This window comes from Amblyraja radiata, chromosome 14 (genome assembly GCF_010909765.2).
Source record: "Amblyraja radiata isolate CabotCenter1 chromosome 14, sAmbRad1.1.pri, whole genome shotgun sequence".
Lineage (NCBI taxonomy): Eukaryota > Metazoa > Chordata > Chondrichthyes > Rajiformes > Rajidae > Amblyraja > Amblyraja radiata.
Window position 1 is genome coordinate 20,420,650 of NC_045969.1, and position 25,779 is coordinate 20,446,428.

The following is a 25,779-nucleotide window of genomic DNA, read 5'->3' on the forward strand; positions in this document are numbered from 1 at the left end:
CAACACATGAAGTATGTGACCCCAATCTTATTCAAGCAATGGGTGGGCATCCCACTTACTGCAGTAATAAGTATTTCTGTGGTCACAGTAAGCGAGATACTCACACATTGCTTGAATATAATTGGGATCCCATCCTTCAAGTGTTGCACGGTAGCAATCACTTTTTAAAAAAAAGGAAAAGTGGAAGCGAAATACATTTTACTGAAAATAAGGCTCGGTGTTGGGGCCACAACTGTTTACCATATTATTAATGATTTGGAAGAGGGAATTAGGAGCAACACTAGCAAGTTTGCGGATGACACAAAGCTGGGTGGCAGTGTGAACTGTGAAGAGGATGTTAGGAGGTTGCAGGGTGACCTGGACAGGTTGAGTGAGTGGGCAGATGGGTGGCAGATGCAGTATAATATAGATAAATGTGAGGTTATCCACTTTGGCGGCAAAAACAAGGGGGCAGATTATTATCTCAATGGGGTTAGGTTAGGTAAGGGGGAGGTGCAGCATGACCTAGGCGTCCTTGTACACCGGTCACTGAAAGTTGGCGTGCAGGTACAGCAGGCAGTGAAGAAAGCTAATAGAATGATGGCCTTCATAACAAGAGGATTTCAGTATAGGAGTAAAGAGGTTCTTCTGCAGTTGTATAGGGCTCTGGTGAGACCACATCTGGAGTATTGTGTACAGTTTTGGTCTCCTAATTTGAGGAAGGACATCCTTGTGATTGAGGCAGTGCAGCGTAGGTTCACGAGATTGATCCCTGGGATGGCGGGACTGTCATATGAGGAAAGATTAAAAAGACTAGGCTTGTATTCACTGGAGTTTAGAAGGATAAGGGGATATCTTATAGAAACATATAAAATTATAAAAGGACTGGATAAAACTAGATGCAGGAAATATGTTCCCAATGTTGGGCGAGTCCAGAACCAGGGGCCACAGTCTTAGAATAAAGGGGAGGTCATTTAAGATTGAGGTGAGAAAAAACCTGGTTTTCACCCAGAGAGTTGTGAATTTATGGAATTCCCTGCCACAGAGGGCAGTGGAGGCCAAGTCACTGGATGGATTTAAAAGAAAGTTAGATAGAGCTCTAGGGGCTAGTGGTGTCAAGGGATATGGGGAGAAGGCAGGCACGGGTTATTTATAATAATAATAATATAATAATAATATCTTTTATTGTCATTGCGCGTCAGTGCAACGAGATTTAGTGTGCAGCTCCACTGATGTACAAGAAAGGTAAATAAATACAATACATAAATAAGCAAGCTGAATTGATTGACGTGACCATCTGAGGGAGACTGTCCAAAGGGGGTGGGTGGGGGGGCACTCATTAGGGCCGGTTCAGAGCCGCTATAGCTCTTGGGATAAAACTGTTCCTGAGTCTGGAGGTTCGGGCGTAGAAGGCCTTGTAACGTCTGCTGGAGGGAAGTAGTTGAAACAGACCGTGGCAGGGGTGTGATGAGTCCTTATGGATGCTGAGGGCCTTCCTGAGGCACCGCGTGTGGTAGATGCCCTCCAAGGCTGGTAGCTCTGTCCCGATGATCCGCTGCGCTCTGTTGATGACGCGCTGAAGAGCTCTCCTCTCCGCCTCCGTGCAGCTGAGATACCACACAGAGATGCCATATGTTAGTATGCTCTCTGTGGTGCAGTGGTAGAACGTTGTCAGCAGCTGTTGGGGCAGACCAGTCTTTTTTAATGTCCTCAGGAAGAACAGTCGTTGCTGTGCCTTCTTGACCAGCGCGGTTTGTGGACCATGTGAGGTCTTCTGAAATGTGAGTGTCCAGAAACTTAAAGCTGGACACTCTCTCCACACTTTCCCCGTAAATGGAGATTGGGGCGTATTCTCCAGAATGGGACCTCCTGAAGTCAATAATCAGCTCCTTGGTCTTGGAGGTGTTTAGTGCCAAGTTGTTATTGGCGCACCAGTCCGCCAGGTTCTGCACCTCCGCTCTGTAGTTTGTTTCATCACCGTTGGTGATCAGTCCAATCACTGTTGTGTCGTCTGCAAACTTCACGATGGTGTTGGTGTCGAATGCAGGGACACAGTCGTGAGTGAAGAGGGAGTAGAGCATGGGGCTTAGTACACAACCCTGTGGTGTGCCGGTGCTCAGGGTGATGGTGGAGGACAGGTGCGGGCCCAGTCTCATAGGGGGACGATCAGCCACGATCCCAATGAATGCTGCCCCCCCCCCCCCCCCCAAATTTCCACTTACTTACATTAAACATATTTGTGAGATCTCATCTGATATGACAAAGATTGACAGATTTTCTGGTAAATAGATGAAGGGAATGTGGACAAAAAACCGTTAAAAAGGTTGAGACAAAAATGAATCCCGACCCACACCATGTGTCGGGAAAAGAGACCTAATGAGTTTGGGGATTCAACAGCGATCGGTTATCCACGGGATGATATTTGGTATACACTTGCTATAAGCAAAGTGGTAGAAGCAGAGTCGCTGACGGTGTCGATAGGTGCCTCTAAATCGCCTAAGCATACCAAGGCTATCGGCCAAGCGCAGGAAGATGGATTAATAAGGCTGGGTGGCCACTGGTCGGCGTGAACACGATGGGCCGAATGGCCTGTTGCCCCTGCCATTTGACTATATGGTCAATCATAAATTAGTAGTCTGTAATATTCCATGCTAGTCAACAAGCAGCGACACATGGGCAACAAGTCCTTTTCCTAGCACAGTGAGCAATGCTCTAAAGGAAAGGCAACGGATATCATATTTTCAGTTCCCTTTTTTCTGATTCTGTAACGTTTGTTGACAGGAATGATGCTGCAAAGTTGGTGATTTCTCGCACAGCGCGGCCACTCTCCGGTGGAGGTCGCCGAGCGCCCACACGCCGTTCTTCTGAACAGCCGGCTCCCTCTCCCCCTCCCCGCTCTTCCCGGTTCCCTCCCTCCCTCCCTCCCTCGACAAACATACACTTCCGTCACATCATGGCGACGCGGATCGTACAGGAGGCGAGCAGGCTGGATCTGAGAGGCAAGGACGGAGAGGTGAGGCCAGGCCAGGGCAGTGCAGAGTGTTGGGGTCCGGGGAGGGGGATGTATCTTCCCTCTCAAGGCCGGGGGACGGGACGGCCAAAGTCACCCAGAGGCAATAACACCGTGCGTAGAAACCCGTCTTCATAATCATACCCCACGCTTCTTCCTCCCGATTCAATGCAACTTTTGTCCGGCGGGGAGGGGGGAGGAGGTTAAACCTTTCTTTAGTTTATACGCACAAAAACAAATTTGCAAGAATAAAGGCGAGAACCCAAATGAGGCCTGACCTTTGAGCAAGCCGGGGAGGAGGAGGAGGAGGAGGAGGGAGAGGTTGGTTGTGTTGAGTTGAGAACGGAGAGGTAGTCGGATTAGAGTGGGTCAGAAGGGGAGAGCAGGTGTCCGCAGGTTATCCGGGGAGGTGGCAAGGGGCATCGCGGATCAGCCGTCTATTTACAGTGCAGTTCACTCACTGCTTACGCTCGATCACCGCCCTCCCCCTACCGTGCTGCGCAGGAGGATGCAACGATCTCAGTAACTGGGGCCTAAAAGTACCTCTTTCGTTCTCGTTCGCTCGCTGGCGGATGCAGCACGGCGAGGATTTCCTCGGTCGACCAACTTGCAAGGGCAACGCAGGTTGTCGGGTTAGTAATTGCTGCCTTCTCCCTACTGAGGAGTGTGGGGGGAAGGGGTGGCGTTTTGTTCTTTGAGAGGCCGTTCAAATGCAGCGTAGACTTTACAGCTGCCTACTTTAGACGGCGCCTTTGCTGATCGCTCTGGCCGCCGCGTGCTGCCGTGCATGGAACGTTGCCCGGATCCGGGACAGGTGCCGGCCGGGCGCTGCAGAGCCGGTAAAGGAGCTCCAGCACGTGGAGGCGGCACTGTAACATGTTGGGAGGGAGGTTAGGGGGAAACGTATGATTCTGCACTACAATATGTGTGCAAATTTAAAATCTGATAACGTTATAAACTGACTCCCAAGAGTTGTAGAGGTGCGTGCATCAGCCAGGGGTTATGGGTCATCTTGGTTCATGTCCATGTCTGACAATCACTCCCTCCCTCCCTCCCTCCCTTCTACCAGCTTTCGATACCGCTTCAATTCTATGCTGAGTAGAGTTTGGGTGAAGGTAGTTAATAACGCAACAATTAAACTTGGCTAATGGAGTTACTAATTAGTGACAGTTGCAGCAGGTGCAATGCACACAGCGATGAAAAAGTTGATATTAATGGTATGGTTTAATGACATAACGGCTGGATGTGCCCTGGCAATATTGGCGCAGTGAAGCTAGTATCTGATAACTTCGTAGTGTTTTGCTTCTCTTTGTATTTAAACCTGAAGAATATTATGAAATTGAGCTGATGTCATTCCACAAAGTTGCATATGTGAGTTACTTGTGCAGAACAGAAATGGGGTTGGAATAAAACACATTTGTGCCACAACAGGTGTTGCTGTCACGCGGAGAGCAGATAGGAAACGTAGACTTTTCATTTCAAGCAAAACATTTTCATTGTACCCTATTTCTGCATATAACAATAAATTCGACTAGACTTGATGTCACAAATGGACATCAAAATGGCAAGCAAACAACCTTGAGTCTTACAACTTGAATATGTTTTTAATCAGCCACTGTTCATTATTAGAGAGATAAGGAAGTGTTTTTTGGGAATGTGTACAGTATGTAAACACTGGTTGCTGACAGAGACGTAGAAAATAAGAAACATCTCTTTTTTGAGTGTCACCATGAAATAATTCACATGGGGCACTGGGGCCTAAATATGTCGCTTATCAGTTTAATTTGGACACCAGGTTATGAAACTGGATGGGTGGGGCAAGGACCTACAATTGTCTGATACTTATTGGTTTCTCATTCAAATTAGAAGCACAGCATGCTGGAAACCTTACAGTTTGATCCATATCTGTGAAGAGAACTGGTGAACTTAAGTTTTGGATTCTGGATTCCTTTCTCGAACCAAGGTTTTACAGTTTGGTTGCCTCTGACTTTAATATATGTATACTTCCAACATGTGTCTGTAGTAAAGGATTATATGTATATGTTTTTTTATTCTTAAGTGAGTTATGCCACCAATTTCTGCCATGATCTTAACGAATAGAACTAATTTGCGCAACCAAATGGTGTACTTTTGTTCCTAACCTTTTGTTGGTCACATCTTACTGCTCTATAGGTGATTGGTATAAATGTTAGGTGGTGATTAAAATTCATGAGGGATAAAGGAATACAAGGTTATAGTTAGCTTGCGAAGAACACAAAATTGGGCATAGATGTGCTCTTGTTTTTGAGCTGTATGACCCACATGATTTAGGTTGAACACAGTCAAGACTACAAGCAGGTAGAGGCCTTTAGATACCTGGGCACAGAGATTGACACCCGCCTGTCCTTCTCCCAGCACACAGACTATGTGTACAAGAAGGCACAGCAACGCCTGTTCCTGCTGAGGAAACTCAGGAGCTTTGATGTCAGACAGGACATTTTAACAGCTGTCTATAAATCACTTATAGAATCTGTACTCACCTTTAACATCACATCCTGGTTCACCCTCACCTCTGTCAAAGACAAATCAAAGCTTTCCCGGATCATTAATCAAGCAAGCAAAATAACTGGCAAAATTCAAAATCAATTATCAGTACTCCACACCCAGGCAGTTAAAAGGAAAGCCAACCTCATTACACAGGATCCCACCCACCCCCTGCACAAGTCCTTCCAACTTCTGCCATCAGGCCGTCGATATAAAGTCCCACTATCCAAGAAAAACATCCACAAAAACTTATTCATACCCATTGCCATAAACAGTTTAAATAAAAAATGAACAAGGGACAAATTAACCCTGACGCACTGTCACTTTACACGTATCCACAACTTTTATCTTGTCTATATTTACAGTTTTTAATCTTTATACTTGCTTTTAAGATCTATACACACTGTGTGTGCTCGCAGAAATCTGTGTTGTATGACTGCTTATCAGTACATTGTCCTGGTTGTATGTTGAGCCACGTCAAAGAAGATTTTCTGTTACGACAGACAATAAAGTTTTCTGAATCTGAACCTGAATATACCTAAAGGGCCTGTCCCACTGCGGCGACCTAATTGGTGAGTTTAGAAGAGTTTGCCCTCGACTCATACTCGCAGCATGGTCGACACGAGGTCCTAGGAGGTCTTTGTGACTCCTTCATGCTCGAGAGTAGTCCCCACGTACTCGATGCCTCAGCTAGGTCGCGGCGTTTTTTTCAACATGCTGAAAAATTCCCGCGTAAAAAAAGGTTGCCATGGAAAAAATCGATATTTTTTTACTCATAGGTTTAGCCGAGGTAGGTCTAGTAGGTTGTAATGCTATCGTAGGTAGTCGAAGGTAAAGCTCGTTGAGAAAAAAAAGATAAGTTAAAAAAAGTAATGTTAAATGCCTGCTAAACTTTATTAAAAGTTGTCTGGCTTCTTAAAAGTGTCTCCACTCTTTCTTTCTCCACTCCTTCTTTCTCCACTCCTTCTTCCTTCCCTCCCCTTTCCTCCCTTCTCCCCCTTCTCTCCCTTCTCTCCCCCCCCCCCCGCGCTCTCTAAAGGACTTACCGTAACTGTGCCAGCCGCCTTTTACCTTCCTGTTCATCGCGGGTGTGAATTTCAGACAGCGCTCCCCGCTTTCCCTGGCCCCTGCCTTTGCGATGTGTGTGTGTGCGGTCGATCCAGCTCGCGGTTTCATTGCTGACGGTCGATCCACCTCGAGGTTTTTCAGGTGAGTGCCCTCGAGCTTGAAGGTCGAAGACAGTCGCTGAAAAGTCGCGTTAGTGGGACAGGCCCTTAACTGATACATTCAGCCATTCTTTGTGCCCTGATTTAATCAAGTCAAAATTTATGAAGCATTTCAGATGCACACCATATATAAATTGAGACACAAGAGATTACAGATGATGGGATATGAGACAATAGACAACGGGTGCAGGATTAGGCCATTCGGTCCTTCGAGCCAGCACCGCCATTCAATGTGATCATGGCTGATCATCCCCAATCAGTACCCCGTTCCTGCCTTCTCCCCATATCCCCTGACTCCGCTATCTTTAAGAGCCCTATCTAGCTCTCTCTTGAAAGTAACATAGAAAATAGGTGCAGGAGGAGGCCATTCGGCCCTTCGAGCCAGCACCATCATTCATTGTGATCATGGCTGATCGTCCCCTATCAATAACCCGTGCCTGCCTTCTCCCCATATCCCTTGACTCCACTAGCCCCTAGAGATCTATTTAACTCTCTCTTAAATCCATCCAGTGACTTGGCCTCTGTGGCAGGGAATTCCATGAATTCACAACTCTCTGGGTGAAAAAGTATTTTCTCACCTCAGTCTTAAATGACCTTCCCTTGATTCTAAGACTGTGGTCCCTGGTTCTGGACTTGCCCAACATTGGGAACATTTTTCCTGCATCTAGCTTGTTCAGTCCTTTTATAATTTTATGTTTCTATAAGACCCCCCTCATCCTTCTAAACTCCAGTGAATACAAGCCTAGTCTTTTTAATCTTTCCTCGTATGACAGTCGCGCCATCCCAGGGATCATTCTTGTGAACCTACGCTGCACTGCCTCAATCACAAGGATGTCCTTCCTCAAATTAGGAGACCAAAACTGTACACAATACTCCAAATGTGGTCTCACCAGAGCCCTATACAACTGCAGAAGAACCTCTTTACTCCTATACTGAAATCCTCTTGTTATGAAGGCCAACATTCCATTAGCTTTCTTCACTGCCTGCTGTACCTGTAAGCCAACTTTCAGTGACCGGTGTACAAGGACGTCCAGGTCTCGCTGCACCTCCCCCTTACCTAACCTAATCCCATTGAGATAATAATCTGCCCCCTTGTTTTTGCCGCCAAAGTGGATAACCTCACATTTATTTATATTATACTGCATCTGCCACGGATCTGCACGCAGATGCAGTATCCAGGGAACCGGCCTCCACTCCCCTCTGAGGCAGAGAATTCCACAGCCTCACAACTCTCTGTGAGAAAAAATGTTTCCTCGTCTCCGTTCTAAATGGCTTACCCCTTTTTCTTAAATTGTGGCCCCTGGAGTCCCCCAACATTGGGAACATGTTTCCTGCCTCTAGCGTGTCCAAACCCTTAACAATCTTATATGTTTCAATAAGATACCCTCTCATCCTTCTAAACTCCAGAGTAAACAAGCCCAGCCGCTCCATTCTCTCAGTCACGCCATCCTGGAAATTAACCTTGTAAACCTACGCTGCACTCCCTCAATAGCATGAATGTCCTTCCTCAAATTAGGGGACCAAAACTGCACACACTACTCGAGGTGTGTTCTCACTAGGGCCCTGTACAACAGCAGAATTACCTCTTTGCTCCTGTACTCGACTCCTCTTGTTATAAAGGCCAACACGCCATTCGCTTTCTTCACTTCCTGCTGTACCTGCATGCTTACTTTCATAGACTGATGTACAAGGACCCCCAGATCCCGTTGTACTTCCCCTTTTTCCAATTAGAGGCCATTTAGATACTAATCTGCCTTCCTGTTTTTGCTACCAAAGTGGATAACCTCACATTTATCTGCATTAAACTTCATCTGCCATGCATCTGCCCACTCCCCCAACCTGTCCAAGTCACCCTGCATTCTCATAGCATCCTCCTCACAGTTCACACCGCCACCCAGCTTTGTGTCATCTGCAAATTTGCTGATGTTACTTTGAATCCCTTCATCCATATCATTGATGTATATTGTAAATAGCTGCGGTCCCCCACTAGTCACTGCGGGCCATTCTGAAAGGGACCCGTTAATCCCTATTCTTTGTTTCCTGTCTGCCAACCAATTTTCTATCCATGTCAGCACTCTACCCCCAATACAATGTGCCCTAATTTTGCCCACTAATCTCTTATGTGAGACCTTATCAAATGTTTTCTGAAAGTCCAGGTACACTACATCCACTGGTTCTCCCTTGCCCATTTTCCTAGTTACATCCTCAATAAATTCCAGAAGATTAGTCAAGCATGATTTCCCCTTCGTAAATCCATGCTGACTCGGACCGATCCTGTTACTGCTATCCAAATGTGCGGCTATTTCATCTTTTATAATTGACTCCAGCATCTTCCCCACCATTGATGTCAGGCTAACTGGTCTATAATTCCCTGTTTTCTCTCTCCCGCCTTTCTTAAAAAGTGCTACATTAGCTACCCTCCAATCCACAGGAACTGATCCTGAGTCTATAGAACATTGGAAAATGATCCACGATTTCTAGAGCCACTTCCTTAAGTACCCTGGGATGCAGACCATCAGGCCCTGGGGATTTATCAGCCTTCAGTCCCATCAGTCTTCCCAACACCACTCCTGCCTAATGTGGATTTCCTACATGTTCTCCGTCAACCCAGATCCTCTGGCCTCTACTATTTCAGGAAGATTTTTTGTGTCCTCAGTGAAGACGGCTCCAAAGTATCTGTTCAACTCATCTGCCATTTCCTTGTTCCCCATAATAAATTCACCTTTTTTGGTCTTCAAGGGTCCAACTTTGGTCTTAACTAATTTGTTCCTCTTCACATACCTAAAGAAGCTTTTACCATCCTCCTTTATATTCTTGGCTAGCTTACCTTCGTACCTCATCTTTTCGCCCCGTATTGTCTTTTTAGTCATCTTCCGTTGCTCTTTAAACATTACCCAATCCTCTTGCTTCCTGCTCATCTTTGCTACGTTATACTTCTCTTTTATTTTTATACTATCCCTGATGTCCCTTCTCAGCCACAGTCGCCCCTTACTCCCCTTCAAATTTTTCTTCCTCCTAGGAATGAACGGATCCTGCACCTTATTCCTAGAAATACCTGCCATTGTTGTTCCACTGTCATCCCTGCTAGGGTATCTTTCCAGTCAACTTTGAACAGCTCCTCCCTCATGGCCCCATAGTCCCCTTTATTCAACTGTAACACTGACACCTCTGATCTACCCTTCACCCTCTAAATGTAGATTAAACCTGACCATATTATGGTCACTACCTCCTAATGTCTCCTTAACCTCAAGTTCCTTTATCAAATCCGGTTCATTTAGTTGTGTCTGGTTGGGTAACTATGGTAGGGTGAAGACTATTCCATGCTTTAATTGTGCAGGGGAACTCCATGGAGCAACCAGCATCTCTGGCTGGAAGAAATTGGGTGACGTTTCGGGTAGAGGCCCTTCTGTAGATTTCCTCTGGTTTTAGTGTTTTTAGTTTAATTTAAAGATACAGAGTGGAAACAGGCCCTTCGGCCCACCGAGTCCACGCCGACCACCGATCGCCCGTACACTAGTTCTATCCCACACATTAGCGACGTAAATCAAGTGTCAAGAGCGTTTTATTCTCTCACGTCCCAGTTAGAACAATGAAATCCTTACTTGCAGCAGCACAACAGAATATGTAAACATAGTACTCTGTAAAGAATGTTATAAACGAGAAAACAAAACAGTGTATATTTATATATGAATATATAACTACACACACACACACACATACATACATACATACATACATACACACACACACAATTTCCCTCCTGGGATTAATAAAGTTCTATCGTATAGTATCGTGTGTGTGCAGATGCTGGTTTAAACTGAAGGAACTGCAGATGCTGGTTTAAACTGAAGATAGACACAAAAAGCTGGAGTAACTCAACAGGTCAGACAGAAACTCTGAACAAAAGGAAAATATTACGTTTTGGGTTGGTTCTTATTGAGGAGGTGCTGCTCCTCCAATTTACGGTGGGCCTCACTCTGGCCGTGGAGGAGGCCCAGGACAGAAAGGTCGGATTCGGAATGGGAGGGGGAGTTGAAGTGCTGAGCCAACGTGAGATCAGTTTGCTTATTGTGAACCGAGCTGAGGTGTTGTGCGAAGCGATCGCCAAGCCTGCACTTGGTCTCACCGAGGTTGATCATACGCTGAATAATCCATCCACATTTTTGTTTGGAAGTGGAAAGAAATAATAAAAATTGTATTCATTGCAACGTGTACAAAGAGATGAGATACTGTATTGTAATTTTGCTGCATGTCATTGTGGTATATATCATGTCTTGATTGGTGAATAGGTTTAGTTTGTGACTTTATTTGAAGCAGAAATAATATGTGAATGCTTCATTGACCATAATTCTGACTGGTAACTACGCACTTCATCCAAGCACATTATCGCACGTGTCATGCAAGCCGTCTTAAATGACCACCTTAACTGTCAACAGCTGGCAACAGGGAAAAAAAGTTAAGCGAGAGCCCTGAACCCTAAATCCAGAATTGCCTTCTCCCTGGTAGGCTCCAATACAAGCTGCTCTAAGAATCCATCACGAAGGCGCTCCACAAAGTCCCTTTCTTGGGGTCCAATACCAACCTGATTTTCCCAGTCTACCTGCATGTTGAAACCTCCCATAACAACCACAGCATTACCTTTGATACATGCCAATTTAAACTCCTGATTCAACTTGCACCCTATGTCCAGGCTACTGTTTGGGGGCCTGTAGATAAGTCCCATTAGGGTCTTTTTACCCTTACAATTCCTTAGTTCTATCCATACTGACTCCACATCTTCCGTTTCAATGTCACCCGACTGAATTTCATTTCTCACCAACAGAGCTACCCCACCCCCTCTGCCCACCTGTCTGTCTTTTCGATAGGAGGTATACCCTTGGATATTCAGTTCCCATCCTTGACCCTCTTGCAGCCATGTCTCTTCTTCTTCTTTCGTGTGGCGTGCACAGCCTAAAGTTGTTGGACAACTTGTTCTATTTGATCTTCCGTTTGTGCACGTCGAGTTGATTGCATTAGTCGAAACAGGGCGGACCACGTGAAGGTTGCAATCTTCCACCCCAGCCATGTCTCTGTAATTCCCACAACATCATACTTGCCAATTTCGAACTGAGCCTCAAGCTCGTCCTCTTTATTTCTTATACTTCGCGCATTCATATACAACACTTTGACCTCCGTATTCACATCCCCCCTCGCACCGCGCGCAATTGGCCATGACCTTACTCTTTTATCCAATCTCGAACTTTCCTTCCTATTAATTCGAGAATCTTTTGTAATTTTTTCTGTACTCACTTCCCCTTCAACTCCATCTTTATACTCCCAATTTGTCAATCCCTCCCCCCCACTATGTAGTTTAAACCCCATACGTGTAGCCCTAGCAAACCTGCCTGCCAGAATATTGAATAACAAATAGTGTTGGAGAAACTCAGCAAGTCAGGCAGACTAAAGATGGGTCCTGACTGGAAACTTCATTTGTCCATTTCCCTTGGGACACTGCCTGATTTGCTGACTTCCTCCAGCACTACTTGTGTTTTGCAAAGTTAATGATTGCTTGCTGTTTTTAGTAGAGCGAGTCAGTCTATGCTGCCTGTGCTCCATATCTACTTGGTCTTGGCAAGTCAAAGGCCCTGTCCCACGATGGGAGTTCATCCAAGAGTACTCCCGAGTTTAAAGAAATTCAAACTCGTGGTAAGTACGTAGAATGTACATAGCGGGTACGTCGGAGCTCGTGGACGTCCCGTAGCGGCTCATAACGCTAACGGCAGATACTCGGGAAACGCGGTAACAGTGTGAAAAATTTCCAAGAGTAAAAAAATACTCGTGATGAAGTACCACGAGCTTGATTTTTTTTAAACTCGGGTGAGCTCTTTGGAAAACTTGCATCGTGGGACAGGCTCTTAAGGTATAGGAGTAGAATTACGTCATTCAGCCCATCAAGTCTACTCTGCCATTCAATCATGGCTGATCCATCTCCCTCCTAAACACATTCTCCTGCCTTCTCCCCATAACCTCTGACACCTGTACTAATCAAGAATCTACCTATCTTTGCCTTAAAAATATCCACTGACTTTGCCGTTACAGCTTTCTGTGGCAAAGAATTCCACAGATTCACCACTCTAACCCATAACTGCTGAGATTTGGAAGGAGATAGGATAATGTGGAAAATGCGGCATTCTCATGGCTACAAACTTTGCCTTGGGTGTTACGATGTGTTGTGAAGTTGTGTGAGCAAGAAGCAGTGGGTATTTGAGGATTGACCATGTCCTTTCATTGAGCCATGCTCTCTGGATTCATTTCAGAATCCAATGTTGTAGCTCTTGAACAAATGTTGGAGGATTGTGCACAGAGAGAACTGAATTGCTGTTCCTCTGACAGTTTTATTGAACATGAGAATCGCCTGTTACGGTCAACAATTTTTTTGCTTAAATGTTGCCTGTCTGGAGCATAGATACTAATTTAATGATTAAGAGAGATATCATTTTTATTGTTAAACCACCTGCTTTAGTTAGCTGCTGGTTCACAACAATTACTTAAATTTTGTTTAGGAAAGAACTGCGGATGCTGGTTTATATTGAAGATAGACACAAGTTGCGGGAGTATCTCAGCGGGACAGGCAGCATCTCTGGAGAGAAGGAATGGGTGATATTTCGGGATGAGACCCTTCTTCAGACTGATTTTGTTTTTGTGCTTGGGTGTCACGGCATTTGTACTATTCCTTAATTGTTTTCGAGTTGTGTTGGGTTACATTCTACAGCCACTGGAACCTGTGGTTTGTTAATCCCACAGTGCGCGGGGGTCTTGATACAACTGAATGTGATGCAAAGCTTTTTAAACGTTAACAACATTGCCAAGTATCCTAAAATAAATTGACGCAGCACAGTCACTGATGTTCCTTTGAAGAAGAGTTTCTGTTATAATGAAGGGGATACCACTGATTTGCACATGGCAGACTCCCTCAAAGAGCAATGAGATCTAGTAACGTTGAGTGAGTGGTAATCCTTTGGTCCAAGCACAGAGATAATTGCCCTGCCTTCGAAGTAATCATTTGTCTAATTGGTCATCAGCAAGATGGACAACAACGTATCTAACTGTGCAGTATCCCCTCAATTCCTCAGTGGAGCGTCAGACTAGAATTTTGTGCTGGGGGGGGGTTTATAATAGCAATTGAACCTACAATCTTCTGAAAATCCTCTACGCGTGGTGTTGTATATCGGCCAGTAAGGGTGGTAGATTTCCATTATTGCCGAATTGGTGCATCAAATGCATTTTTAAACAATCCACAATCTTTGTGTTCGTCAATATTGAGGCTATCATCTTATTCCAAATATAATTTGTTAAATTTAATAAATTTGTATGGATACATGCACTTTTAAATCATTAATTTTAGCAAATGAATAATAGCATAAAATATGGCTCTGCAGTGGATGTAGCAAGGCCATTTCAAATAATTTCCTTCTCCTGCCGTCCAGTCTGATTTCCCTCCCCATTCCTCCTTCCTTTCGAACCCCACTTCCTTCTATGTCTACAATTATGTAAGATTTCTCGCAATTCATTTCCATTTGTGTTTTCAAAATCATATTTGTCTGGCCTCTGACCTAATGTTTAACACAACATACTCAGCAATTACTGATCTACATCCTTGCCTCCAATTTTCATGCTCTAGTCCCATTTAAAAACCAATACTATCAATATCCAATTCTCATCCCTGCTACAAATCTCATCTTTGCTTTCTTAGTCCCAGAAATGGTGGACAGCCTGTTTAGTAATTTCCAACTTTTGGATTGTACAAAGCACTCTCGGAGCCCTGCACTCATCCGCCAAAACTGTACACCATACCAGGATGCAACAAAACATGTGCTGCATTACTGCTAAGGTCTTTTTTAGCCTCCCCATAGGGTTTTGGAACTGTATTCGCCCAAATTAATTCTGGTAATTGCTTCATCAACATTGCATCGCTTCCTTTCTGTTTCTCTCCAATTGCCTCTCATGTTTTTGTGTACGGGACCCACATCCTGTTCCCGCAATCATATTCACACTGTCCATCTCTGTTTTCTGTAGCTAAGTAATACCACACCCTTATTGCCACATCCTTTGAAACTTCAAACTTATTTTATCAATATTTTTCCAGTTCTTCTTGAAAGCTCATAAACCTGAAATGTCGCTCTTCAGATGCTCCCTGGCCAGTCGAGTATATCCAGCATTCTGTTTTCAGATTTCCAGTAATTGCTTTTGGATTTGGCTACTGAGTTCATGGCTCTCTCTCCCTATAAGACTGCTGTGGGATCTCCTCTGTTCCTGCAAACCACAAATCCATCTCTCGCCTTTTTTCCCTCGCCTTTGAATGTGTTGTAGTCGCTCAAATTCATTTCATAATTCAGGCAAATAATTTTTGTTTGAATTCCTCTAATCAGGTTTTTGCCTTGCTGAGGCACCAAACGCCTGTGAATAAAATAAAAAATAACGTTCTTTGTGATCTGCAATGAGTGTATCTCCTGACCCTGATTTCTGTCTTTCAGACAAATGACTAAAACATCTTCCTCCATTGATTAACCTTGTTCCATTTATTTTACCCAGAGCCAAAAAGACTTCCGACACCGTGCTCACAGAATTAACCGTGGCATGTGCATCGGGTCTATCTCTAGTCATCTTCTGTTTTGCAGATACATGGTGCTGCTGGGTCTGAAGACACAGCAGCAGTTTTGGTTTGCAGTGACAACATTCAGCTCTACTCCCACTGCTTATAACTCCTCCCTAGTCTTGTTATTTATTATAGTTGGATGAACGGAGGTTTCCTCTAACCAAAAGTCAGAATAGAGGTCTAGAGCATGGAAACCAGCCCTTCAACCAACCTTGGCCATGCCAATCAAATTGGCATGTTGATTTAGTCCCATATGCCTACATTTGGCACGTACCCCATAAATCCTTCCTATGTACGGTGGCGCAGCAGTAGAGTTGTTGCCTTCCAGTGCCAGAGACCTAGATTTGATCCTGACTATGGGTGCTGTCTATTCGGAGTTTGCACGTTCTCCCCGTGATCAGCACGGGGTTTTTCCCGGTGCTCCAGTTTCTTCCCACACTCCAAAGACGTACAGGTTTGTAGGTTAATTGGCTTGGTATAAATGTAAACTGTCCCTAGTGTGTGTAGGATAGTGTTAGTGCGCGGGGATCGTTGGTCGGCGCGGACTCGGTCGGTTTGAATGGCCTGTTTCTACCTGTAAACTAAACTAAATCCGTATATCAGTTCAAATATATTAAAATTCACAATTGCATCAGCTTCAGTAGTTGGCTCTGGCAGCTTATTCCAGATGCAGACTTGCTTCTGAGTGAAAAAGTGCCCCTGAGGTTCCTTTTAAATCTCCCCTACCATCCCAAGCCTTGTTTTAGAATTATGGGGAAAAGACCATGAGTGTTTACTCTTACTTGGTACTGACTAGCTTTCTTCACTCTGCCCTCCATAAACCTGAGGTCATCGAAAACTATCAGTTCTATTGGAACCAAGTCTCATTCAACCTTTATTCTTTTGCTTGTTGGCACCATTAGCTTCCACCTAAGGAACAATTTTATAATCTGCACTTTTATATTTTAATGCATCGACTCCCTCATCACTTTTTACCTGAATTGAGCCGTCTTGAGATGGGGGGGGTTCTTCCAATTTTGAATGCTGAATCACTGCTAGAGGCTTAAGGTCGGGGCCTCCCTTTCAACCTCTTTTTTTCCCTTTATAATGCACATTATAGGCAACTTGCTTCACTAATCTTTTGGTCATCTGCCCCAATATTTCTCCATTGTTTTAAAAAACCTTGTTCGACAGGGAACTGCAGAACATATTGGAGTACTTATACTACATTAAAAGCTCTATATAAATACAGGTTGCTGTGTACAACACAACTTTGAGGGTAATATAGAGCTAGCATTAGTACAAATGAATCATTATAACATGTGAATCATGCAATGGAAAAATAGTTGGGCACGTAATATTGTTGGTTCTGTCTCAGTTGAAGCTCTAATTCTTCTAACCGGTCAAGATTAGTGAAAAATAATATAAATATCCTGAAAATATTTTTTTTATGGTTTATCACTGCAAATTGAAACACTCTCGTTCGGCATTCTGTGGTCCGGCAACTCCCATGGCCTGACATGTTTAGAATCTGTTTAGAATCTGCAGTACATATGGTCTTCTTCGACTATGAAGGACAAACAACAACAACATATCTGTGCTAATGAACTAATTCTAACAAAAATCTGTACTAATATATAGCTAACTACCCAATCAGTGCAACATTTGCGATCTCTGCTGACAACGTTTCCGACTTGGGGGAAGTTTGGGTTATGTGACCCGGGGAGAGTCTGTACTGAAAAATAATAGTTCTCCTGATCTGAGGAAGAAGATTGGGGGCAGTTTCTGAAATCCTGATTTTCTGTTGTCTAGCACCAGTCAGGTCGAACGGTTCAAGCTTTTATTATGTGATTCTCTGAGATTTTTTTTTTGTAATAGGTTATTTAATGCATATTGTTAAAGCGAACTCCTGGATTAGCAATTGCATTGCTCATTGCATTCTAGAACTGACTATCTGAAACTGCTACTATCAGCTTTTGATATTTCAGTGGTGTAAGCTTGAAAATCCAAATGTCAACTTGTTCAATGACCACATTATCTTTGAATTAGGGAAAATTTATAGTATTTGTAACTAAATGCCAATTTTACATGACTGGACTATGACTCGAACATTTCCATGAGTTGCTATGTAAACAGTTGATAGTTTTAGACATAACCCAAATTGTCAACTTAACTGAGTTGCCAATACACTCTTGATTTAGAATTTTATTGGTTTAAGTCCTCCGGGATTTGAGCTTTGCTGACATTCCAGTTTTTATACTGAAGGTTACAGTGGGTATTTTCTTTGAATCCTGTTTGCACTTTCCTTTTGGTTATTTGAAGTGTACACCAAGTTCAGTCATGCAGTTAAGCTTGTCTTTATCCACAGCATTTGTCTCTGGAATCTTCCAAGGATCTATCCTTGTCTCTACCTCTAATTCCAGACAATGCAACGTGCCTTGGCAGCACACTCATGGCAGATTCCACATGTATGCTGACAACATCCAGCTTTTCCCCCCCCATTATCATCTATCTTTTATTGGTAACTTTGTGGGTTGCAGCTCCATTCAATATGAGCCACAATTTCTTCCAGTTAAACTGGTTTTGACCAAAGTCATGGTCTTCAAACTGCTCACCAACAAGGTTACTTTTTGTCACTGTTCACATTGCCTTTCCCCATTGTCATCTCATACTGAGCCATTTTAAAGAATCTATATTATTTGACTTTGACTACAACATTTTGGGTTTTATTGCAGAGCGGATTGAATATAACAGTAGGAAACTCCTATTACACCCATATAGGGCATTGATGAGACAGCACCTGATGCACTGCTCACAGTTTTGGTCTTGGAGAGGAATTTGTGTGCAGTAGAGGCTTTGTGAGAAAGTTCACCCAAATGATTCCAAAGGTAGAGATTCTTGGGAAGAATGGTTGAGGAGGTTAGACCTCGCTGGAGTTTAGAATAATGAAACATGATCTAATCTGCCACTCTGAGGAACTTGATAGTTATGTTTACCCTCATGAGGTAATCTGGAACCAGGGAATATTAATTCAAGATAAGGAGTCACTCATTTAAAGACACGGATGAGTGAATTTCTTCTTTGTGGCTTGCACATCCTTCTGCTTTTACTTGTGTTCCTACTGTCACAAGTTATAGGAGTAGAATTAGGCCATTCAGCCCATAGAGTCTACTCCACCATTCAATCATGGTTGATCTCTGCCTCCTAATCACATTTTCCTGCCTTCTCCCCATAACCCTTGACACCCGTTCTAATAAAGAATTTTTCTCTCTGCCTTAAAAATATCCACTGACGACCTTCTCAGCCCTCTGTGGCAATGAGTTCCACTGATTAACTACCCTCTGACTAAAGCGGTTCCTCCTCAACTCCTTTCTTGCACCCTTTAATTCTGAGGCTATGGCCTCTGGTCCTATACTCTCCCACTAGTGGAAACATCCTTTCCACATCCACTCTATCTGTGCCTTTCATTATTCTGTAAGTTTCGATGAGGTCCACGCTCAATCTTCTAAACTCTAGCGAGTAGAGGCCCAATGCTGTCAAACACTCATCATATGCTAACCCACTCATTCCTGGAATCATTCTTATAAGCCTCCTCTGGACCCTCTCCAGAGCCAGCACATCCTTCCTCAGATATGGGGCCCAAATTTGCTCAAGGTACTCCAAATGCAGCCTGACCAGTGCTTATAGAGCCTCAGCATTACATCTCTGTTTTTGTATTCCAGTCCTCTTGATATAAATTGAATTTGCCTTCCTTACTACTGATTCGAGTTGCAAATTAACTTTTTGTTGTAACAAGTCCCTTTGCACCTCCGATTTCTGGATTCTCTCTCTATTTAGAAAATAATCTACGCCTTTATTCTTATTACCAAAATGCATGACTCCGCGCTTTACTATACTAATTTTCACCTGGCACGTCTTTGCCCACTCTCCTAACCTGTCCAAGTCCTTCTGCAGAGTCCTTGCTTCCTCTACACTGCCTGCCCCTCCACCTATCTTGGCATCATCTGCAAACTTGGCCACAAAGCCTTCAATCCCCTTATCCAAATCATAGGCTGAACCTATAACCTCTCATTGCATGCAGTAATTACCGTATGCTGTAAAACATCACCGTTTCCTTGGCAAACCTGCTACTCAAACTTTTATCCATGCTGTTATCTTTTTTGACTACGTTAAAGTATAGCCTTGCTAAAGCCTAGTTGCAACTAACTCACTGGACGATGTTTTTTGTCCAGGCTCGCTAATGCTCTGCTTTATTTTTAAACTGTGTAAGAAAGAACTGCAGATGCCGGTAAAATCAAAGGTAGACACAAAATGCTGGAGTAACTCAGAGGTAGCATCTATGGAGAGAAGGAATGGGCGACATTTCGGGTCGAGACCTGTGTCAGTCTGTTCAGGTAAGTCGGTAGACGGGTCTCAACCCGAAACGTCACGCATTCCTTCTCTCCATAGATGCTGCCTCACCCGCTGAGTTACTCCAGCATTTTCTGTCTACCTTTCTTTTTAAACTATTCAACTTGTGTTCATGTCACACCATGCCCCTGGCCCTCCATCTCCATAAGACGCTCCAGACCACAACCCTTGAGAACACAGTGTTCTTCAACTTTAGCCCACCATGCCATGATTGCTGTGTTTGAGCTGTCTGTGTCCAAGAGTTTGGAATTTGCAACTGTGGGCCACCTTGCTACTCTGCTTTTTTTAAGAGTGAACTTAGTTTGGCCAGGCTCTTTCAGTTATCAGACTTGACCTCTTTTTTCTGATTTCTCTCGCTCTCTCTTTTTTTTTTTTTTTTTTAATATCTGTTTTCTGTAGATTAAATCATAGACATCTTTTCTATAAAATATGGTGTCCACGGGATAAAAATTGAGCCTCAAAAACAGGTGTTAGCAAGATAGGAGTGGGTGACTAAAGGAACGGGTTGACTAAGTTACTAAGTTGTTAGTATATTTATCTGTCTTAATTTCTTCGCCTGTCTTCTGCCTTTTAACAAGTAAGTTTGTACGCTATATTTGGTTCTGTATTACTTCCTGTTTCCCGATCGGCAGTTCATTAACTTGCGTGAGAGGTTGTGTTTTTCTGTCAGTGAATCTCCCCCCTGTTGTGATCTGTTTCAACAACCCCCATCAATAAACAGTATGCATAAAATTCATGTAAAAGTTCAGTTTCAACGAATTACATCTAAATGGTCAATCTATAAATATTTTGCAAATTGAAGGAGCATTTGTATAGTAATGTCTTAAGGTGCTCATTTAAATTACAGACCACACAACATTCGCACTGCAAAGTATGGCACGTGAATATGAGAAACTGGAGTTTTCTGTCCCTTGTGCCTAATCTGCCATTCAATAAAATCATGGCTGGTCACTTACCTTGGCACAGTTTCTCTCAATAACCCCGATTTCCCCTGCTTCCCATGATATTTGTTATTCTCTGGGATCTTCAGAAATTCTAGTACTTTAGCATGCTGCATATTTATTCATCGGCCATCACCAATCTGCGCAGAGCATGTTACCCATTGGAATGAGATGTGATACACACTGGAGTGTGATGATTACAATTAGTGTTGGCCCACCAGATCAGGATTTGGACACTGTAGAAACAGAACATAGAATTGCAAAAGCATTTGTCTAGAGAAGCTTTCTGGATTGTACTCTCAAGCAGGAATCTCTTTTTGCATATAATTTCCTGATATACAGTATTCAGTGAATGCTTCCCTAGTTGGTGGGATAGTCACTGATATTGATTAGTAATTGCAATTTTGCTGCCTCTGCAGCTTTCTCCCTCTGCAATAAGCATGTTAAAATTTAAGAATGATTGCAATAACTTTGTGATGAGCCTCTATGTACTGCCTATTCTGCAAGGAAGAACTCATCATTCATTGTGCGTACTGTTAGGTTCAAGCAATTTTTTTTGTATATGTTTATTGAAACAGAATGTGTAGGAAACTTTCCTAAGGAAAGAACTGCAGATGCTGGTTTAAATCGGGTAGTCACAAAAGAGTCTGAAGAAGAGTCTCGACGCGAAACATCACCCATTCCTTCTCTCCAGAGATGCTGCCTGTCCCGCTGAGTTACTCCAGCATTTTGTGTCTACCTTTTATTGAAACAGTTCCCAAAAAGCTCCGTTTACACCTTCAAGCAAAGTTATACTTGAGGTGTTTGGCATGGGGGTTTGTTTGAATTTCTGTCTCTGTGCTCTTTGACACTATAAATTAGGGGTCGGCATCCTCCGGCCCACAGGCCGGATCAGGCCCGTAACCCAAAATCATCCGGCCCGCAAGCGTATTTATGTTCAATTTGTTTTTGCGACCTGGGAACTGTAGCCAGTCCCGGGGACACGAGCTGATCTGGGAACTGCAGCTCATCCCGGGGCACGCAGGCGACCTGGGCGCTACAGCCAGTCCCGGGGCAGGCGAGCCGACCTGGGAACTGCAGCCAGTCCCGGGGACACGAGCTGATCTGGGAGCTGCAGCTCATCCCGGGGCACGCAGGCGACCTGGGCGCTACAGCCAGTCCCGGGGCAGGCGAGCCGACCTGGGAACTGCAGCCAGTCCCGGGGACACGAGCTGATCTGGGAGCTGCAGCTCATCCCGGGGCACGCAGGCGACCTGGGAACTGCAGCCAGTCCCAGGGACACGAGCTGATCTGGGAACTGCAACTCATCCCGGGGGCACGCAGGCGACCTGGGCGCTACTGCCAGTCCCAGGGCAGGCGATCTGACCTGGGAACTGCAGCAAACTAATTGAAAAACACGTGTAAACTATTGCGAAAAACAACACCAAGTGTCACACTATGGCGCTAGATGTGATCCGCTCACAGACATGGGTCCTGGCCCCTATGCAGAACAAGGTTGCCGACTCCTGCTATAAATAATAAATAATGATTCTTAAAATTGCCAATTTGGGAAGGAAGAGCTTGATCTTGCTGCAAACTTGAAATATTGAAACATTTTGCTCCTTATTTCTCATCATGTAGGAGTTTTTTTTTTGGTTTTTAAAAAAAAATTATTTTTGTTAGAAGTAAGTACAATAATGTGGTACCACAGTACCAAATACTTGTTGACATATTACATTTCATATACAACTTCTTATTTTTTAATTTAATTATAAAGCAGGAATAAGGAAGAAAAGAGTAGAAAAGAGGAGATTGACATAAGTGGTGCGTGAGATAGAAAGATAGTTTGATTTTAACTGCTTATATTTTCCAATTATAATACCCAGAGGAGGGTTTTCCAACACAGTGGCCAAATATTTTGCTGGCAGAAATAAAACCTGCTATTTAAAGGTAGCAAAGAAGATAAAACGGAGTAGTCCGTGCTTGGAATACTAAAAATCAATTGCTTGGGTAACAAACTGATTGTTCAATAATGTATGCTCACTCTAGGGTTCTCCTTTGGTTCTCTGCCTTTGTAACTTCCCTACAGGAGGCTTGAGATATTTCACCACGTTAAGGGCACTATGCAAATGTTAGTTATAGTATTGGTAGATAACTGAGAAATTGTGCAGGAGAAATTGTAGATGCTGGAAACTGGAGCAAAAAAAGCACGTTCCTGGAGGAACTCTACGGATCAAGCCCGAGGCAAAGAGGCAGCCTGTGTTTCGGATTGAGACCCTGCCTCAGGACCCATTGAGTTCCTCCTGCAATTTAAAAGAGATGCATGGAACTGCAGATGCTGGTATATACAACAAAAAAAAGACTGTAACTCCAGGTGCTGTCTGACCCGCTGAGTTACTCCAGCCTTTCTATCTTTAGTTTTCCTCCTACGGTTTGTCTTTTAGCTAATTGTGAAATTCATCATGTTCACACACAGTTGATCAGCAATTTGCTCACATACATGGCACTTGATGGAAAAAATGTGTATGTTTATGTAGAAGTACAGAACAGAGAGACTAATGGAACTGTCCCACTTAGGAGATTTTTCAGGCGACTGCCGGCGAATATCAAGTCACCTGATAAACCGGCGACTGTCAGAGTGGAACGCGCGCACACACACACGCACACCCCAACCCCCCCCCGCCCCCCACTTCCATCACCACCCAGTTATGCATGCGGGGGACAGGGCAAGTGGAGAGAAGTTTTAAGAAGCCGGAGATACACTGCTGTGAAGGATGGCGGATACACGGATGTGAAGCACCAGCTATAACCTACGACATCCTTCCACCTCCTGGCAACTCACTACCACTGCACCTACCGCACGATTATTATCTTCATGGCGGCTTCATTTTGACCGCATTGTATCCTGCAGTCGCCTAAAAAGTCGCTTAAGTGGGACAGGCCCATATGAGGGTTTGCTGCTAATAAAATGTTAACTTATCAACAATAACCTGAAGGTAAATATAGGAATTGGGAATTTGCTGTTTCGACCCACAACCCAAAGACGTGAGTTCGTAGGTTAATTGGCTTCTGTAAAATTCTCCATAATGTGTGGGGAGTAAATGAAAAGAATGCAACAACATGGAACTAGTGTGAACAAGTGATCGACGGTCGGTGTGGACTCGCTGAGTTAAAGGGCTTGTTTCAATGCTGTATCTTCTATTCAGTCAATCACACGGTCGAATATCTGAAGTTGAGCTTTCTCTGCTTTAGCTTGCCTTGAGCTCTTGAGCCCTGATATTGAATAGTGTGACTCCTCTTTTTGTGTTTGCACCACAGCAAGACAGTTTTGTTGAAGTGAGCCTATCTAAAGGGGAAGTTCTGATCATTTGTCCCAGTTCCTGGAAATCTACAAGTGTTTTTGAATTACTATTTGAAATTGATAACAATTGTGATGTGTAACTTCTTGCAAAACTGACTTATTTGCACTGGGCCACATAATAGAAATATTAATTGAACAGCACTTGGGTAGGAATTACAAAATGGTATAAAATCCTAAATGGTATGAAATCCTAAAATCAGAAACTTAAGATGCTGAAGGAAGCCATTCAGCCCATCATATCCACACCAGATATGAACCACTATCCAGTCTAGCTCTCCCCACAGATTGACTGTACCTTAAGTGGATATGAGTACTTTTAAAATTTCTACCTCTACTACCCTTTTAGTCACAAATTCCTCATGCGATCTAGGTGGAATAATTTCTCTACATATCTCAAATCCTTATACCAATTACTGTAAATTCTTTTAAGCTCTCTTCCAAGGGAACCAAGTCCTCCTTATCTACATGTCTGAGCCCTTCACAATTTTATGCAGCTTAACTAAATCTCTTCTCGCACCGTTCTTTTCCAAGGAAAACAACTGCCACCAGCCAATCTTTTATGTCTAAAATGATTCAGTCTTGGCAAAGTCTATGTATCTCTTCTGAATCCAGTCTAGCACTTCTGCATACTTGCTGGCAAATGGTGATCAGATTTGTACACAGTTCTCTGGCTGAAGTATGAACACTATTTTAACTAGTATTGGCATTACATGATTTAAAGTAAACAAACATTTGGCCCAACATCACTGCAGCTTGCTTTCTTCTGGCACACAGTTAAGCTCTCACAGTTTCCTATAACATGTTTGTGTATCAAATGTTCATGTCGTTCTTGAACAGTCTTGCTTTTTACCACTTCTAAGTGCTTCCCGGGTAATCCCTGTCCAATAACCGATGTTGTGGTAGGAGCATGTAATGTAAGTTCAGTATGTATGTCAGATATCAACACTGCAAGATTAATACTAAATATTCTACTTGGGCTTAATAAGCTGGAGATAGTGTCTTCATTCAAGGTTTAAATTGTAAGATAGTCACAAAGCTGGAGTAACTCAGCGGGACAGGCAGCATCTTTGGAGAGAAGGAATGGGTGACGTTTCGTGTCGAGACCCTTCTTCAGACTAGTGTGTAGGAAAGAACTGCAAATGAAGATAGACACAAAATGTTGGAGTAGCTCAGCGGGACAGGCATCTCTGGAGAGAAGGAATGGGTGATATTCTTCAGCTTAGTGTATTGGGTTTACACCAAAGGGTTGGTTACTTCAGTTTTATGTTTGACGATGATGTGCCAATGTTCTGACCCTCGCTCCCACAAATCGCACTTGTCCGCTTCATCCCAACTTGCTTCTGTAAGTTTCTCACTTCAGGAAGTCTTGCTGATTTTGCATCTCCACCTGGTTCACGTGTAGCTTTCTCACCAGCACCAGGAATCTTAACGCACAGCAATATGGACTTGCGCCTTGAACCCAGTGACACTTCAAGAACGTTATAAATCTAAATGTGATACTGTGCCATAGAACATCTCCTAGCCCCACCTGTGGAACTCTTTGTGGGTCCTAGGTTGGTCTCTGGTCTCCACAGAAAGAGAATCAAAACAAGTCATCCTCTATTCCTAGAATGACCAAGAAAGGAGAAAATAACAACAGCAGCAATCTGTATCTCCACAGCAGCCTTTGTTGTTGCAATAGGTCCCAAGGCACTTAACAAGGAGTGTTAAACAAAATTTGGCACCATCCCAGAAAG

The 25,779-nt window shown here is 43.6% G+C and overlaps 1 protein-coding gene across 2 annotated transcripts in view; it reads left to right on the forward strand.

Annotated features, from left to right (window-relative positions):
• The first annotated feature begins 2,922 nt into the window (after positions 1-2,922).
• The window catches only part of txlng (taxilin gamma), a 71,441-nt gene continuing 48,584 nt past the window's right edge, over positions 2,923-25,779 (forward strand). The window contains exon 1 of one of the 2 annotated variants that reach the window (XM_033032731.1): positions 2,923-2,992. In XM_033032731.1, coding sequence (XP_032888622.1) covers positions 2,933-2,992 — 60 coding nt within the window. In that variant the 5' untranslated portion in view covers positions 2,923-2,932. Of the gene's footprint in view, positions 2,993-3,308; positions 3,622-25,779 lie in introns of those variants that run through there. The other variant, XM_033032730.1, reaches the window with a different exon arrangement.